General features: G+C 41.4%; 2 protein-coding genes across 3 annotated transcripts in view; both read right to left on the bottom strand.

Moving 5' to 3' along the window:
• The window catches only part of sh3bgrl3 (SH3 domain binding glutamate-rich protein like 3), a 65,628-nt gene that overhangs the window by 13,845 nt on the left and 34,160 nt on the right, over positions 1 to 17,623 (bottom strand). The gene's annotated exons all lie outside the window — the stretch shown is intronic.
• trappc9 (trafficking protein particle complex subunit 9) overlaps positions 1 to 17,623 on the bottom strand; it is a 183,378-nt gene that overhangs the window by 139,742 nt on the left and 26,013 nt on the right. For both annotated transcript variants that reach the window (XM_070846006.1, XM_070846007.1), the window contains 3 exons: positions 15,512 to 15,638; positions 11,058 to 11,203; positions 2,866 to 2,951 (listed from right to left, as the gene is read on the bottom strand). In XM_070846006.1, coding sequence (XP_070702107.1) covers positions 2,866 to 2,951; positions 11,058 to 11,203; positions 15,512 to 15,638 — 359 coding nt within the window. The remainder of the gene's footprint in view (positions 1 to 2,865; positions 2,952 to 11,057; positions 11,204 to 15,511; positions 15,639 to 17,623) is intronic.

Raw genomic sequence — 17,623 nt, 5'->3', positions numbered from 1 at the left:
GACCCCTGTGAAAATGAAAGGTGGAGGTGAGGGTTGTGGTAAAAAGCACCACTTTAATAGAAAATCGATAAAGCACAAAGTAAAGCTGGGTATTAGTGCTGAAGTCGTGTGGTGACTGAGAAGGAGGTCCTGTGCTGCCAAACTACAGGGTCACCTTGGTGACAGAAGATGGAAAAAAAAGACCTTGTGTGTGTTTGTTTCCCAGTGTGTTTCAGAGAGCTGGTTTATGTACAGTAGATAGATGGTTGCTCCGGTCTAACGGCAGTCACTTTGTCTGGGGGTACAGAGGAGCTCTGGGCAGCTTGCGTCACCCTGTTTGTCTCTACCTGCGTGACTCTGCAACACCACCTGAAGTTCCCAGCTGCCGTGGAGCTGTGAGGGACTTCAGCCTCCATCTGTGACCTGATCAATTCTGCTGTAGGTGGGGAGGAGGTAATGGCATCCTCATCACTATATGACCTTGCCTGCTTCATTGTTTCACCTCACAGCAACTTTGCAAACCTGCTTATATATTGAGGGACGTGCGGCAACTCCCTGAACTTCAGATCACCCGTCATATTGTTCATCAAGTGCATTAGCCAGCTTTTGCTATTTGGGGGCTGATACAGCATTTCCATTTAAGCCCTTCTGGTGTCTCTGGGAGTGCCCTGGGTCTCCTCCTACCTTTTGGACAGGAGGTTTTCTGTGTCACTTGGTGTGCCTCAGGGTTTGTCCTATCATTTGCCTGGTGTAGGAGATATTAACAGCAGATTTAAGGGTATCTCTTATTATTGTTGTGCTGATGAAATCCAGCTGTATGTCTCCTTTAACCCTTTATATGGCACTCATAGAAATACTTAGAAATTCAAAAGACTTTTTCTTTTGTGAGTTTTTCAAATAAAAAATGTAATGTTACGGTGAAAATCAGGGTCAATGAAGTTACCATATATGGTTTTCATGCCGGTCTGTCATGTAGCCTGATTGTTGCTGATTAGCTTGGAGAAACCTCGTAGTTCTACTGCCTCTGGTGAGGCAAGGGGCGGCATTTTGAACTTCCACTTAAGTTACCAAATATGGTCCCTTGCCCAATAAAGGGTTAAACCTAATGAGACTGAAAAACTGGCTGTTCTGTTCACACTAATCCTGTGCTCTTTACACTGGCGTCCCATTAAGTGCAGGATTCAATTTAAGAGTCTTGTTTTCACATGTTGTGCCCTGCGTGGTCAGGCATCAGTTACATCTCTGACCTGCTTCATCCGTACATCACCAGTAGGTCTCTTAGGTCCTCTGACCAGGGCTGACAGTCAGTCCCTCGCTCTGGACAAAGAAACCAAAGGTGATGATGCCTTTGAAGTGGTGGCGCCGACACTGTCGGACGCCCTTCCTTTTGAAATTCAATCTGCAGTCTCAAATTATGCTTTTAAAAAGCAACTGAAGACACGTTTATTCAAACTGCCCTTTGTTGGCCTGCTGTCAAGTGTTTATGTATGAATATATAATTATATATAAAACACATTTCTATGTTTGACTGAAGCAGCAAAAAACTTAATGTTTCAGAGAAATACTTCCAGGCTTGTACTTTGCTTTTTAAGCTCTAAATCACCATTTTCAAAGAGTAAAAGTCATCTGCTGTATATCTGGAGAGATGAAACACTTTTGTGGTTGTTCTGTTGCAGCCCCACTTTGTGATCTGGTGAGATCATATTTATCACACACAAATTTGCTTCACTGGAGCTTTAACACAAATACACACTCAACAACAGACAACTGGCTGGTGATTACTCCTTCCGGTTTAAACACTTTCCAGATGTTCCAAACTGGAAGTCGTCTGCAATTCCTGTGTCTGTAACAGCATGTGCCGTTATCAGGCGGTGCAGCGCGGCTAAATCAAGCAGCAAGACCTGTCCAAGTCTATTTGGCATCAGCTCCAAGACAGCTGCTACAATTAAGAGGCCACTGTCTCCGTTCACGCTCTGCCACAAAACTTTCATGGCAATTTGTTCTCAACTTTCCAAATAATTAAAGGCATCACTTTTGACAGGTAGTACATTGCATGCGACGCTGTGTGTGCCCCTGCTATCTGGCAGCTGAAAGTTGGCCTCTCCCTGCTGGTCGTTTATGGAGCCTGATGATTGCTTTGCATTACAAGGTTGTCCCACATCACTGCATTAATAAACACACACAGCAGTGGTAATCTTTTGCACCCTTGAACCTGATAAAGTGGCTCAACTGGTGGGTGTGTGTGTGTGCGTGTGTGTGTAAAGGAATGGTAAGAGAGCGCCTAACGTAGTGAGTCAAGTACATAAATGAGAAATAGATGTCACAGACGTGTAGGTCTGCACTACAGATGGAGGTCCTTTAATTAGGAAATGTTCTGCAGTCACCATGCAGCTATTAAACAATACAATTAAATTGGACTCCCTGGTGCCCGATGGCTCTTTTTAAACTTTATTTTGCATGGAAAAGAAGAGCAAATGGTCTTACTCTTACCTCAATATAGAACCTATTTGGTCTGACAGGATGGTGTGTGAAACCATAAAAGTAATGACACTGGGGGGGGGGTGATGTTTTCTTACTGTCAGGAGTGAGAGGAGATTGTTCTCACCACCTCATACGATCATTATGGTATTAAACTGTCAAAAAAGCTTTTAAGGGACCTTAATTAGGCTATCATGGGTACAAAAGCACTTTCACTTGTCCTGTCTTAACTTGGAGGTGAGTGCAGAGGGACTGTTTGAACTGTATTACTACTGCAAGAAAAAGCATGTCAGCAACCTCCTGTTCTCCACAAATACAGATTTATCACACATTTAAGCCCCTGGATTCTCCTTTTAAAGCATGTTATTGCAGAACATTTCAAGTTTAGGTGTAAAAAAGTTCACTGACCATGTTCTCAACGCGAAGTTCATAAGGCATGGGGTTGTAGACCATGAGCTGCACTTCACAAACATCTCCTTGAACCCACTGGAAGTCTGGGAAAGGACAAAGATACATGAATACATTAGAATAAGATGTCAGTGGAATTAAAAGCCATTTGTAATTAATGAGCTCAGGGAAATACACCATTAGACTGTACCGCTATTAAAGATCAAAAGCAGCATTCAGTGATAGATGATGTAAATAAAGAAAATGTCTAATAAAGTAAATAACATTACCGGATTAATTTTTAATAAATTCAGAACCGAGCTGATTAATCACTGAATGCCTGTAAGCTCACCCAGTTCACGTTACGCTTCAGTTAAACTTCATCCAGTCTCTTAAAGAAGTAGTTTGACATTTTGGGAAATACAATTTTCAATTAGGCGTACTTCCCAAATGTCAAACTGGAAACTTAAAAGAGTGGAAACAGGGGTAAACAGCTGGCCTGGCCGGGCCAAGCGTAATTAAATCTGTGTTCCAGAACCTCTAAAACTGAACAAATTATGTCTCCTTTGTTTAATACTTAAATACAAAAAACTGTGAAGGGTTAAATGCCAGATTATTTACGTTTTCATTAATGATTTTTTGGGGTATTTCATTCAGATTCGAATCAGGGATATTGCAGCTCACGGTTGGCGTATTTAGCCCTTCCCCATGGTGGCACATGCTGCAGTATTTCTTGGCCAAGAGCTGTGACTTCCTGGAGTCTTGTTGTCACTGTGAGGTTGTCAGACAACCAGCTGAGACTCCAGGAAGTTACCGCACCCTGCCAAGAAACCGTCTGTCACATGACTCCACATGAACCACAACCTGTCGTTTTTACACTTTTTTGTCCAGATGAAATAGTCTGAAGGAGTCAGCCTGGAATTTGCGATTGCAGGTATTAGGATTGGCCAACGCAGTGCCTTGCCTGATGGCATCTCACAGTCCAGCAAGAATTTAGCCAAGTTCGAGTTTTCTGCTGGACGAGTCTGCGTTTTGTTCCTGGAGCCGTTCTGCTTTGGCAGCCCCACTGCTCTCTGAATGGGATGTCCAGTAATCACATATGGGTGTAATGTGAGGGTGGCCATGTAGTGTATTTTTGTTTAATATTAAAAAAAGATCACGTTAATTTGAGCTGACGATGAAGACGTGAGAGAACTTTTTCATTGGGCCATTGTCAGTTTTACAGCATGAAATTCATTGAGCTGTTGTGACAGGCGAACAGCAGGGATAACAAGATCAAATTATGTTAGTACCTAATTAAATGGACTCCGCCGAAATGTGGACTGTAAAAGGCAGGTTAGCATTGCATCATGGGTGCTTTGCTGAAACAGATTTTTCTGAGGTCCAAACACTTACGAAATATTCAAAGAAAAGCTGCATTCATTGATTTCCTGAGAGAATAACTCAGAGTTTAGTAACAGCTTGGTCTTACTTTTAGAAAAACAGACAGATTAGATTTAGAAAAGATTACAGCTCTGCACTGCACTATCCATCACACCTGACTGAGATGTTAGAGGGTTTGTTAGATTGAGAAGCTGTAGTCCCACCGTCCCACTGCCATACCCATCTCCACTTTGAAATGTAACATATTCTAGTCCATTTAGAGAGTCCATTGCTGCAAATAGACTTGCAAAAGAGGGCCTGAAAATCCTAGCTCAGACCGAGGCAGGAAAAGGGATTTATGGAAGGCAAACTCCAGCCATGCACCTTGGGAAATTAAGTCGGTCAAAAGAAAGATATCTATGATATGAATGTCTGGAAAGTCCCACACAACCTCGGGTCAGGCTCACAGGCATACTCTCATAGCCAGCCAATTAAGTGTGAAATACACCTCAGAAAATAGAAAAACAAAGTGGACTGCTACCATTGTATTTGTGTTCTTCTCAGTCCTAACCCCTCAAGTGGCCACTGAGATTCTACACCGATCTCCAAAGGCTTCGGCTCTTTGAAACATCATCGCACAAAGCAAGAGCGAATGTTCTGAGTCAACGCATGGCTGCATGGTTAGTTAAACATAGCCTGTGTTCAGTTCCTTAAAGGGCAAATTATCTTGCCCAAACTGTCTCTCATGTGCTGTGGAAATCATTTTTTATTGACCAGGAAAAGAACTAAAAGATACTTTCTGGTGTTATTGCATTCTACAAAGAAATATTCCGTTAAAACTATCAGCAGCATTAATCTTTCATGCTGAATAATACATGCACACTACGCCTGGGCACTGGAGCAAAAATCACCCATGTGAAATAAAGTGGCCACAGAGCAGGAGCGAATGCATTCAAACATAACTAAAGCTTGAATTGAGCTTTGAAATTACAAGTCATTAGCACCTCAGATGGAAACGCATTTCTGGAGGGCATTTAGTTAATATTGTAAATGGAGGAATTTAAATTGCCCATACTAAAAACACATAGAAAACTAAAATGCCTTATTGGTTTGACAGGCATGAGCTGCCACTTGATTCTTGAGTTTAGACTTAGACAAAATAATCTTGTGTCTGTATCATGTCATACTGGCAACACAGAAAACATCCAAAGGGAAACTTGCCGCAACATTGTTTTTTTCTAAAATGATAAGAGCCACTGCGGGAACCATCCACGCAGGAGAAGAAGAACATTGGAATGGTGGGCAGTGGGAGCACATGCAATACACAGGTGGTCAACACTAAGCAGTCATGGGGTATAACATGGTTTTTTTGTATCCATCTCTTTTACTACATCCATGATGCCGACCCTCAATGTGTTTCTAAAGGACCAACTAGGCCCAGAAATAAGGTGACAATGAGTCCCAATTAGTTGTAGTGATGTTTCTGAAATTTCTGGTTGGTAAACTTCACCTCGACAGGTCCAGTTGGGCAAAAGACTACATGGGAACAGATCATGGGTGGAAATCCAGGAGCTGCACAGAGTGGTGTCTGGAAGACACTGATTGATCTTTTTGCCCTTAATCTAGTTTTCCACAATTGTAACACGCTCTGCAGGACTGATGTCAGGTGACTTGGCCAGTCCAGATCATTCCACTGTCTGACCCTCAAAATGTTTAGGATCACTGCCCTGCCCTTAATCTAAAATGGGGAGGCAATGTATGAAAAGGGCAATGAGTCCTACACTGCTCACTTGCTATGGCTGTGAACATCCCCAAGCATCCTTGAAGCTGTAAATCAGCACTTGTTTTATTCCAAATCCAATGTGCTGGAATACAGGGCTAAAACAATAGAAAATGTGTCACTGTCCAAACACTTACAGACCGCACTGTGTCCATGCCTCCCCTATGAGGAATAAATGAAGTACAGTTCACCTCCCTGTATGCCCATATGCCACTGTAATGGATAGCCTATCGCCCACATCCAAGTGAATGGATAGCTGTAGACTACACAGTTCTTAAAACAGAGTCTCAGAGCAATTATAGGGAAAACAATCTCCCCTTTGATGACCCCTTCTTTTATGACTGAGCATCAACCTGACTTATAGCATACGACTTAAAGAGCAAGACAATACGCACACAAGCACTCACTGTCCACATACATCAGTTGCACACAATACTGGAGATTTTGGTTCCCCATCAGCAAAATGAGTGCGTGGGAAGTGACTGCTTGCTCTGAAGCTGTAAAAGTACATACTAGACCAGAGTCCAAAAATGTCTTTTTCAGATTGGAAAAGCTGGGGTAGGACACCGAACAGGGTAAATGAGTTTGCCACTGATATCATACATCATGTGGCTGCCTCGTTTGCAATTGTCAGTGAAAGCAGAAATAATACTGAGTTCTGTATGGGAGGACATGCCCACGTGTGGCCATTGTGTGATGAATTCATGCTCACAGTTAACCCATCCCTCAAACTGGTGATTTCTGCAGCTCCTGCGTGCTAGGAGATGCCGCGAAGGAGTTAAGAGAGAATTTTAACTTCATTAGCTCGCAGCTAGCTCTCCAGAGGTAGACAAACTAAGAGGGAAAGGCATGTTTGAATTAATCTCCAAAGCCTCGCAACACCATGCTGCACCGGAGGAATATCTCACTTTCAACATCTAAATCCTGAGCAAAGAAGAGAGCCGCTCCAGGGTACAGATCTTGGAGGTTTAATAAAAATGACTTGTGGTTTACTTGCTGTCTCCGTCTATAATATGAATTATTCTGTACATTTTGATGGATTGTCTATCTAATATGTAATTAAATGAATACTACACTGTTTGTCCATATAAGATACTTAAACAGAACAGACATGGAAATATTCAGACTCTCAAACACCAACACTATTTTCAGCTTGTCAATGGCCTCAATTGTTGTTTTAGCCGTTTTTTCAAGAAATAAATTTTGGCAGAAACACTCAACCCCATGCTAGAACACTGTTAGGATTGTCATTTAAAAGCAAGTATTCAAATGGCAGCCAAGCGCCAAATAACAGTCGGGGGCGCAGCCAGCCCATCCCTAATACAGGCCTCGATAAAAAAAACAATGAGGGGGGAGGAGTTACCTGTGCTACAACGACTCATGTGATAAATTCAATATAAGCACTAATCCACAGCACTAATGGCACCAAAACAACCACGGATTCATGTCATAGTCACCATGCTTCTGTTGTGCATGTCTTTCTCACAGAAATACTTGTTTCTATCACTCATCAACAGAGTAAATTAGGAATAAAAGATCCGCTCTCTGCCACTGAAGTCAGTGTTTTCAGATTTTGCAATTACCTGAATATGGTTTGGTGATAAAACAAGCTCGCCAAAAGCACCATCATTGAATGAAGGGAATCTAATTGTAGTTGTAGCAGCAGATAAACTTTCTTTTTTTTTTTTTCCTCATGCAAGCAGGGACACAAACTGCTGAAGGGCTTTGGTTATTAGTCAGATTCAGACTATCAAAACAAGCACCGATGTTGAAAGTCTAGACAGATTTTTAAACACTAGAGTGAAAGAATTAAAACTTAAATGACAAAACAAACCAGCGGTGAAAGGTGCACGTTATTCCATTACCGGGGATTAAAGCAAGAATTATTCATGAGGCGGAAACAGGAGGAAAAGTGTATGATGCAATGAACTGAGTATCATGTGTATTTAGCTCTACTCTAAACTATGCTTGGGTAACTTTGTCTCAAAACCAGCCATCAGTGTCAGATCTCAGGTTTGCAATTCACAACATTTCACAACTGTAGCCTGATAAAAAAAATATATACTCTAACACAAAATATGTAAACTACACTGCTTCAAAGGGCTCATGAGATGATAGAGGGCCTGCATGATGTCCCTGCATGACTCTGCATCTGCATTGCAAAAAAAAAAAAAAAAACTGAAATGGCTTCACTCCAGACACGACGCAAACAAACAATCTGTAGGTTTTCATCAGATCAGATTTCCTCTCAGGAAAGCAGAGCTTCACTCCAGCCTTGAAACCTTAAACCTATTGCTGCTGCTTACATACTAAGCGATGAACTGTACGTTTCTAAGGCAGTTTAGCATTTATGAGAGGGGGGGGGGGGGGGGGGGATGATCAGCTCCGCAAGGACACCATGACTGGAAAGTAGACAAGATTTGATTGGACTGACACTTGATTAGATCAAACTCACACCTGAAGAACTGATTAATTTATTTGCTTTTTGTGCTGCTGATTTGTTTGTCTGTGGACAAAGACTTCACAGTCACAGAGAAATTACAGAAACAGATAAGGTAGAGGAGACATTATTCCTAATTCAGCATGGGTTACATTACACAGCATGTACAATAATTAAAGGAAAGGAGAGACAGATGGGTGATAACTGTTGGAACTGGAACTGAATAAGTGTAAAGGAGCGAAAATGACTGGTTCTAAATTTGGTCTGATAACATATATATACATTAGTGGGTCTGACTATTGGTGCTTAAAAATGACAAGCAGTCCCTTCAGGTCTTGGAAAAAGACTACAAATATATTATCCAATTATGTGTTCATTGGTAAATGTAAGTCTGGGACACATCACTGCCTTTAAGTGGAAACTTAATTTACTGGAAACATTTTATTTTTGAACAGAAAAATATAGTTAAATATAATTTCAGATTTGATGGAGTTGATATAGCGTTATTAAAGACATACCATTAAATCAGATGACAGCAGCTGGCTGATATCATAAATACGCTCGTCTGGTTTGACAAGGCGAAAGAGATTAGCCTCAAGTGGAGAGACTATGCTCACTCAGGCTGAGCTCCATCAAAAGCAAGTGCAATGTCATCCCCATAAGGAGCCATCATGTGTCTGCCATGATTGGATGTTATCGAGATCAAAGAAAAGGGAACTACAATATTCCCAAGAAGACAAACGCTCCAGCTGACTACGGAGCAAATAGCAAAATATGAAACTGACCTCCGTCTAACTGAAGACACTACGAGTTGTAGACTTCAGTCAGTCAAAGACTCATCAAGGATGTTAAGAGTCCTGTAACACTGTCAGACTCACAACAGAAAGTTTTCTTTTTGCAGGTTTCTTTTTAATTCCATCCATTCGACCTTGTTGCGACCTAGCACCTACATGACCCACGATGCAGCAGCTGACAGTTTATGTAGCCTCGAGCCTCTAGCCTCAAGCAGGGATGAGCAGCGGGCCACAGGGGTCTGCTAAGTTCCTTACTTTTTACCTCCACACCCCCAGATTGACTTCATTTTCAAACTTTTAGTCTTCAGCTCAAACCAGCACTGACTGTGGTGTGTAAAATCTGTTCCCCTTTAAGACTGCCTGACTTGCTACATGGACGGTTGTTCCTCTTGAGTAATGGCTCTACAACAAGGAGCTCTGAGGTAGACACAGAGCTTCTTCATGCACTTCTTCATGAACTCTTTTCAAGATGCGCGATGAACTGTTGACTACATACAGTCATACTGCCGACCACGAAACCTTAGACTCCTTTCTGCCTTCTGATTGGTCACGTCCAGGATGTACCAATCAATCAATCAATCAAAGACACTTTCCATAAAGAGCAGGTCTAGACCAAACTCTTTAATTAAGAGAGAGACCCAACGATTCAGGAATTCAAAATGAAGGATTCAAGAATCCCCACATGAGCAGCATCAGATATTATATTAGGCAACAGTGGAGGAAGAACTCCCCTTTGTATTTTATATATAAACACATATACATACATTATATATACACTACTTACAAAAAGTTAGGGATATTCGGCTTTCAGGTGAAATTTCAGGATGAACCTAAAATGCATTCTAACCTTTCCAGGTGAACTTAATGTGACCTTCTCTAAACCTTTGAATGCACATGTCCAACTGTTCAGTGTCTCAGTACTTTCTGCACCAGCTGCTGTTCTCTAACAAGAAGCTTAACAGCAACATTCACAACAGGTTTGATCCATGAATCCACCAATACATTTCCTGCTTCAGTTAGAATTGGTATTTAAACAGTCCTCCTCATCCTGCTGTTCACATTCTGACATCATGAGACCAAGACGACACCTAACAGTTGATCAGCAGCACCTCAACACTGGAGGCTTCAAACAGGAAGTCCTCAGACGGAGGTGTTCACTGAGCTTAGAGGGTCACAGAGTGTCATCAGGAGGTTGGAACAGTGATACAGAGACTGGAAGAGTCACAGAAAGGAGAGGAGTGGACGTCCTTTGGCCACGTCCCAATTTATTGAGACACTGAAATGTTTTGTTGTGGTATACCCTCCACTGTTGGTAGATTTTCTTTGAATAAATTGTTTAAAATGAAGAAATTACCATTGCATGCTTCTACTTAAATGCCCTACTTTCATGATATAATATCACTGTAGCATTCACTTTTTACATTTTCCATATATTTCACCTGAAAGTCTAATATCCCTAACTTTTTGTGAGTAGTGTATGTGTGTATGCAGTCTGGATGAAAGCAGTTAGCAACATCTGGAGACTGACAAACTGACAGCACAGACACACAACAACTGACTTGCATGTTCAACTGAAGCCAGGACGACTATAGTTCAGTGCTAAAAACCAGCATTTGATTCACAACTACAACATTTGTTGCAATGGATATATTGCATACGGAACTGTCTTCGGCAGCTACGCTGAAGGTCATGAGCAGGCAGAGGGAGTGTTGGGAAGGGAGATTAAGTGAGTAAGAAGCTCAAAGAGGAGTTAAGATTTGGTCTGTTCTGTATTCCGGGATAGGACCAAAGTTCAGTAAAGTTCAGGTGTGTGATGACCAAAATGTGTGCATCTTACCGATCTTCTTACAGCGCTCCTCTCCTCTGTTGTGCATGATGATTGGTGAGTAGATGAAGGGGCTGGCGGTGGACATGTTCTGCCCCAGCAGGCCTTTCACTTTGTGAGGTCGCAGACTGACGGGCAGATTGAGGAGCTTCACCGATCTAGTTTGGGTGTCGTGGGGAAAAGGGACAACAATGAGATTAGTCAGACTATTTCCCAGATTTCACAGCAGATGCGTTCAACTCACCCTCATTTCAAGGGGAAAAACTAGTGTAAGCTGAGTTGTGTACTTTGCATAGTAAATTAGTGGGTTCAGCTTTAGAGTTTATGCAGTGTAGGCCACGAGTTGGTGATGAATATTCGTGATGATTACAATATACTGCAGATTTACAACCCTATCCTCTTTGTTAGAGGGTTCACAGTCAGCAAAACAATAAAAGCTGAAGTGCAGACCCTCGAAGAAAGTGTTTAATGCTCAATTTCAGGGACCACGGCCCTATTAATTTATTCAGAGATACCTTGTTAATGTAATCCAGTAGATAAAGACTCCTGCATCCACTGTTCTGAAGGAAAGTGAATGCTGCTCATTAATATGTTGAACATTTCACGATATAATGAAAGCCTTTATGGTTAGGCACTAATGACTTCTTGGATCAAAGGGTCGAAGGCAAGATGAGAAATTGAGAGAAAGTTCTAATTTTTTTAACTACTTCACTGGCAACGCCTGGTTTCTCTCCATTTTTTCTCCCAGCACTTCTGTTTCCACAGTGTCTAACAAACTGCAGTATAAAAAAACTAACCTACATTTACCTAATTATTTTCACACTCTAAAGAGGTACAACAATCTTCCTGCCGCTATGAGCTCCTTGTAAACTTGTGCTTTTGAGTTTGGAATTACTAGAACATTTTGTTCAGAATACTGGTTTTCACTGCGGAGCAACTCTAAAGCCTGCGGTATTCATGTAAAAATAACTGATAAGTGTCGTCTCTGGGGTCTTTGCTTTGAGGCAGATCTGTCTTGGTTCTAGATGGACCTTACTGTCAGACAAGTTATTTTAGTGTTGGAAATGCATGAAACTGGTATCTTCACTTCTCCAATAACTATTTAAATGCATTTTATTAAGCAGCACCATTTGAACAGCTACCCACTGGTGTCACGCTGGAAACAAGTGAAGATACTCAGTGTAGTGTCATCCACAGTATCACGGGACTCTGAATCTGGTTGGTTTTGTCTCCTTTTTGAGCAGCCATTGTTTCTTTTAAGGGGAGCGATACCATCAGCCAATCAGAGCACCGGCTCACGAATAAAGATATTTTGTCAAAGAACTCAAACAGCCTGTGTCATTAGACGTGGGTGTGGAGCTCTGGGAACCAAACAACTTTTGGTGATACAACTCAAAAGCCCATGGTGAATTAAGTGTGTGTCACATACGCAGCAATTACTGCCATAATTATCAGTTTCCCCTATATGCATTCAAACGCAATAAACTTTCTATCTCCACTTTAAGCAGGCAGAGTCGGCGACGGGCGAGGATTATAAATCGAACACCCCCCAACATTACCAGCGTTTAGCAGTCTGTCATTGGTTGGTGGTCATTAGAAAGCGCTGATGGTGGCCAGCCACGCTACCTACATATTATTATCATCAGTCTGTCTGTCTGTCTGACGCGCTACGTTTCGGAGCGAGCTGATAACGGCGCACTGACAGAAAGCTCGTCTGTCCCTACACTCGGTGTCTGCTGTATGTAGTCATAACTAAGCGCATCAGACTTAAAGCAAAGCCTCTAAAATCCCATACAAACCCTGTAACATAAATAGGATTCACATACTGTACAGCTGATACAGATCAGCTCTGTACATGAACCCAAGAGTTCAAAATGGTCGAGTGTTTGACGGAGGAGTTTGATTATCCATTGTGAGGAGGGGAACACAAACTCAGTGTATTGATACTGAGTGAGCTCTCAACATTTAAGGACAATACTCTATCTGGCACTGATCAGACTGAAGGTTTAACTCTGCCGACCTCTGAACAGCCCTGCAGGTTTTGTCCCAACAAATCATTTAGGCTGGTTAAAGTCCAGCAGGCAGGCTAGACAGGCCATCATCTGCTGAATGCATGATGCTGCAGTAGTGCGTCATGCATTGGTATTCATCCTCGCACCTATTTATCAGAGGGTACTGTTGGTTAATGGCTTCATTTAGTTGCCAAAGTGACAGAAGATGAGCCGCCTCTGTAGTCTCATGGGTAAATAAATGATGTGAAAGAATCTATGACATAATCAATAAGAAAAATATAACAAATCCAACACGGTAGTTCAGCTAAGAACTCTTTCCCTCTCTTCTATTTCTGGGCTTTCTAGTTTTTTTTTGCTTTTCCAACAAGAGATCCACTTTGTCTGAACAATGTGTTTTTCTCCAACATTTACTTTTCATACAGTGTTACTGTTTGAAGATGGAGCTACTTGACAATTCATTTTTATTGCCCCCTCCCTCACTTCACATTGGACACACTAAGTATACACTACTCACTAAAAGTTAGGGATATTCAGCTTTCAGGTGAAATTTCAGGATGAACCTAAAATGCATTCTAACCTTTCCAGGTGAACTTAATGTGACCTTCTCTAAATCTTTGAATGCACATGTCCAACTGTTCAGTGTCTCAGTACTTTCTGCACCAGCTGCTGTTCTCTAACAAGAAGCTTAACAGCAACATTCACAACAGGTTTGATCCATGAATCCACCAATACATTTCCTGCTTCAGTTAGAATTGGTATTTAAACAGTCCTCCTCATCCTGCTGTTCACATTCTGACATCATGAGACCAAGACGACACCTAACAGTTGATCAGCAGCACCTCAACACTGGAGGCTTCAAACAGGAAGTCCTCAGACGGAGGTGTTCACTGAGCTTAGAGGGTCACAGAGTGTCATCAGGAGGTTGGAACAGTGATACAGAGACTGGAAGAGTCACAGAAAGGAGAGGAGTGGACGTCCTTTGGCCACGTCCCAATTTATTGAGACACTGAACATGTTTTGTTGTGGTATACCTACCACTGTTGGTAGATTTTCTTTAAATAAATTGTTTAAGATGAATAAAATGACCATTGCATGCTTCTACTTAAATGTCCTACTTTCATGATATAATATCACTGTAGCATTCACTTTTTACATTTTCCATATATTTCACCTGAAAGTCGAATATCTCTAACTTTTTGTGAGTAGTGTATATCTTCCAGTGGTACAAAATAAATCTCACACAGTTCAGCATTGCTCCTAGAAAAAAAAATCATTAATAACTAATTAATGAGCAACTAATTTGCTCAGGCAAAACAAGACTATTGTTTGCTAATCTGTATGTAAAAGATTATTTGGGTGCAACGCTGACTGACTGAGTTCAGGCAGATCCGGATATTAAGAACAACAAGTCTCTCTCACTAGCTAAGAGCAGCTTCTCACTCAAGGCGGTGCTGAGCGTCACTTTCACCAGTTAGAATGACAAAGAGAGCTGGCTTGTAAACGGCCTTCTAAACTACCAAAATGAAACTTGTCTGTGTGCTCTCTGCAGCCGCTGTCTGTACTCGGCCAAAGATCCTCCACTGTGTAACACCGCTGTGCAATCATGACTGGACTGGAGTGTTTCAAATGTAATAGGTTTTCTCTCTGGTTGAAAACACTACATCAATGATAGGAGTCACATTCTCCCAATCAGACTTGCTTTCATATATTCAGAATTTAATTTTAGGAACTTAGAAGTGACTTCACACCGAGCTAAACAGCTGCATTTAGCTGCCCTCTGTGGCTGAATGTCTGTCACAACTGTAACCGCACCCGGTGAACCAGGTCCTGAAGTACACCTGTACATCACTGCAGCAAAGTGAGAAGCTTACCACTGGAGGTAGAGAATCTCACGGCGTTAAGTGCCTCTTTAATAGTCTGTCGGTATTTGGGTCAAGTAGCAGTGCCAAGGACATTATTTTGTCTTTTTTAAAAAGATAATCTAGAATTATGACCCATTCAGACCAATTTTCTAGACTGACCATCTGAATGCCATGGGCAGACTACAGAACTGGGAGAGTATTGAGAGAAGGCCTTTTAATGATTTGTTGATAGTGAAATTGCATTTGACACAATTCAAACAATTGTATGATTTTAAACTGCTTTAAACGAGAACAAATCCCAATATTCCAAAATTAAAGAAATCTTTTTTTTTTTAAATTAGCATCCCATGAAAGATTAATGGAAAGCCTGATTTCAAAGCAATTTACATTAAAAGCATCAATTATTCATTCAGAATTTTTTTTTTATTTCCCACTCAATCGTTTAGCTAATCTTTGGCTAACTAACCGCCAAACCTTTATGTGTCGATGGTATGATTTACTCCACATCTCTGATTTACATGGTATTTCACCAAGTTTAAAGTGGAGCCAACATGACACCTGAAAGTAATGATCACTGTCACTCCTGTCTTACCGGACTATGGGGAGCTTTGTAAAGGCCACCGGAGGGAGCTTGAGGCCATCAGGAAGGGTGATGACCTCCATTCCACCTGGACACTTGGAGGTGTAGTTCTCCAGACTCTGGGTCACTTCTTTCTTCTCTATAAATGCAGGAGCATAACACAACAGGGAAATCAATGAGCACACACGCACATAAAGAAATCTATAGAAACAATTATCCAAAGATCAGGCAGTGGCAATTTTGGCATAACACGATTCCCTTTAAAGTTCCCCTTACCCAGATAATCCAAGTATTATCTCCACTGTAGAGATCTCATCTTTGAGAGCGATATAAATTAACCGGGCCTTAATGACCTGTGAGGTGTCTCTCTCTTTCTCTCAGCAATAACTGCCCCAGGCTTCAAGTAAAATTGTAAGTTTTATTGCACCATCAATACCTTTAGAGGGAACATTACTGCTCACCCAGCCATACAATTTTCTTTGGCTGTGCAAGTTTCAAGAGTGTCCATCAATGAGAGAACGACATTTACTTGCAGAGGTTTCATACAGATCTATAAACCTCCATGCGAGTGAAGTTTTATGATTGCAAGCATTTGTATTAAATATAAGTTTGCGTGTTTCTCCACCTCATTTTACATTCAATAGAAATGTTCTCAACTGTAGTGTAAAAATACTGGGATAAAGACTAGATCCTTGTTGCGTAATCCAAAAGAGGAGGGGTTGATTAAGCTGCCTTAGATATATACTGTATCTACGAGATGAGATGTTTGTTTCAACACCCAGAAGGATGAGTCCAAAGGTTTTCTTGTCCCCTAGCAACAGTAAAAACAATCCAAGAAAACTGTGCACATGAATATGTTAATATGTGTACAAACTCTAACCTTATAAATGCGCACTGGGAGCCAGAAACCCACCACCAGTACATCAGAGTGAAGACAGGAAAGGAAGGAATGAAAGGAGTATGGTTAGAGTGAAGGAAGAGGGGGCTGGGGGGGGGGGGGGGGGTGGAGTAAGTTCGAGATGGATGGAGGAAGGAGGGAATCAGAGGAAGCGTAGAAGGAATAAAATAGCAAGAGATGAATGGGTGGCAGCTAAGTTGTCCTCCTGGCTCAAAGCTTTCATGACTGATGACATATTTGTCCATTTTTTTTTTCTTGTTTGCCATGTCTGAGTGTTCACAGCAGCTGTCTGTGTAGGGGCCACTCCAGGACAGAAAGCTCAACGGTGGTTAAGTGCTCAAACAAAAGAAAAAAATCGTCTTTTCTGTTTCTATGTTGACTCTGTGCCTGTAAAGTGTTTTCCTAAGAAGAGAATACAGTAATGAATGAACAGCAACATTTTTGTCTCCTCTATTATGCTTCATAAAATCAGCATGAATCATTCAAGGTAAAAGTCAGTTTCAGTTTAAATGTGTCTTGCGTGAAAACCAAGATCAAAGAAATTAAAAGACGTGTTTGCAAAATAGTATGAACAAGCAGTGTTTTATTAGCTCACTCTCTCTGCGGCTCCCCGTCTCTATCTCTACATGGGGGGAAAAAAAAATAGAATTAGGGCTGGAAGTTCGATTTACAACTACAAAAAGCAAGCAGAGATTTTTTCGTTTTAAAGCTGGAGTGTTTTATTTGGCTCTTCCTCTTTGTCTGGTGCAGAACAAAAATGGAAGCCAGCGTCTGAGAGGCCTTCAGGTTTACTAATCGGTCACTGAAACTGGACTGTCTGAAGCAACACGACCACACCCACGGAGCACGTTGAATAAGTGGCGCGAGCAGATGCGACAGAGGACAATATGACAAAAATCCCTCTTTGATTTCACCGTGACACCATGTTGGGGGCTAACAAAGTCAGAGCGCCTCTGACAAGGACTCAGTGGTACAGAAATGGTTAGGTCTTTTGTTTTGTTTAATACTCTAGTAATACTTCTAGGCTTACAAATTGTGACTACTGACCAGCTATTTCCCCTTGCACAAAACTTAAAAGCATGTCAGTGGTCAGCTCACCATTGGATATAGTGTTTGTGATGAGTTCACTTATAATTTCCAAAAAAAGCAAAACATTTGTTTAGTCAGGAATAGTTCCTTGAGGTTAGCTTGATGCGTCAGTGCTGATAATCAAACCCATAGGGTTA

Source organism: Pempheris klunzingeri, chromosome 16 (genome assembly GCF_042242105.1).
Source record: "Pempheris klunzingeri isolate RE-2024b chromosome 16, fPemKlu1.hap1, whole genome shotgun sequence".
Lineage (NCBI taxonomy): Eukaryota > Metazoa > Chordata > Actinopteri > Acropomatiformes > Pempheridae > Pempheris > Pempheris klunzingeri.
This window is presented reverse-complemented; position numbering and strand designations above follow the sequence as displayed.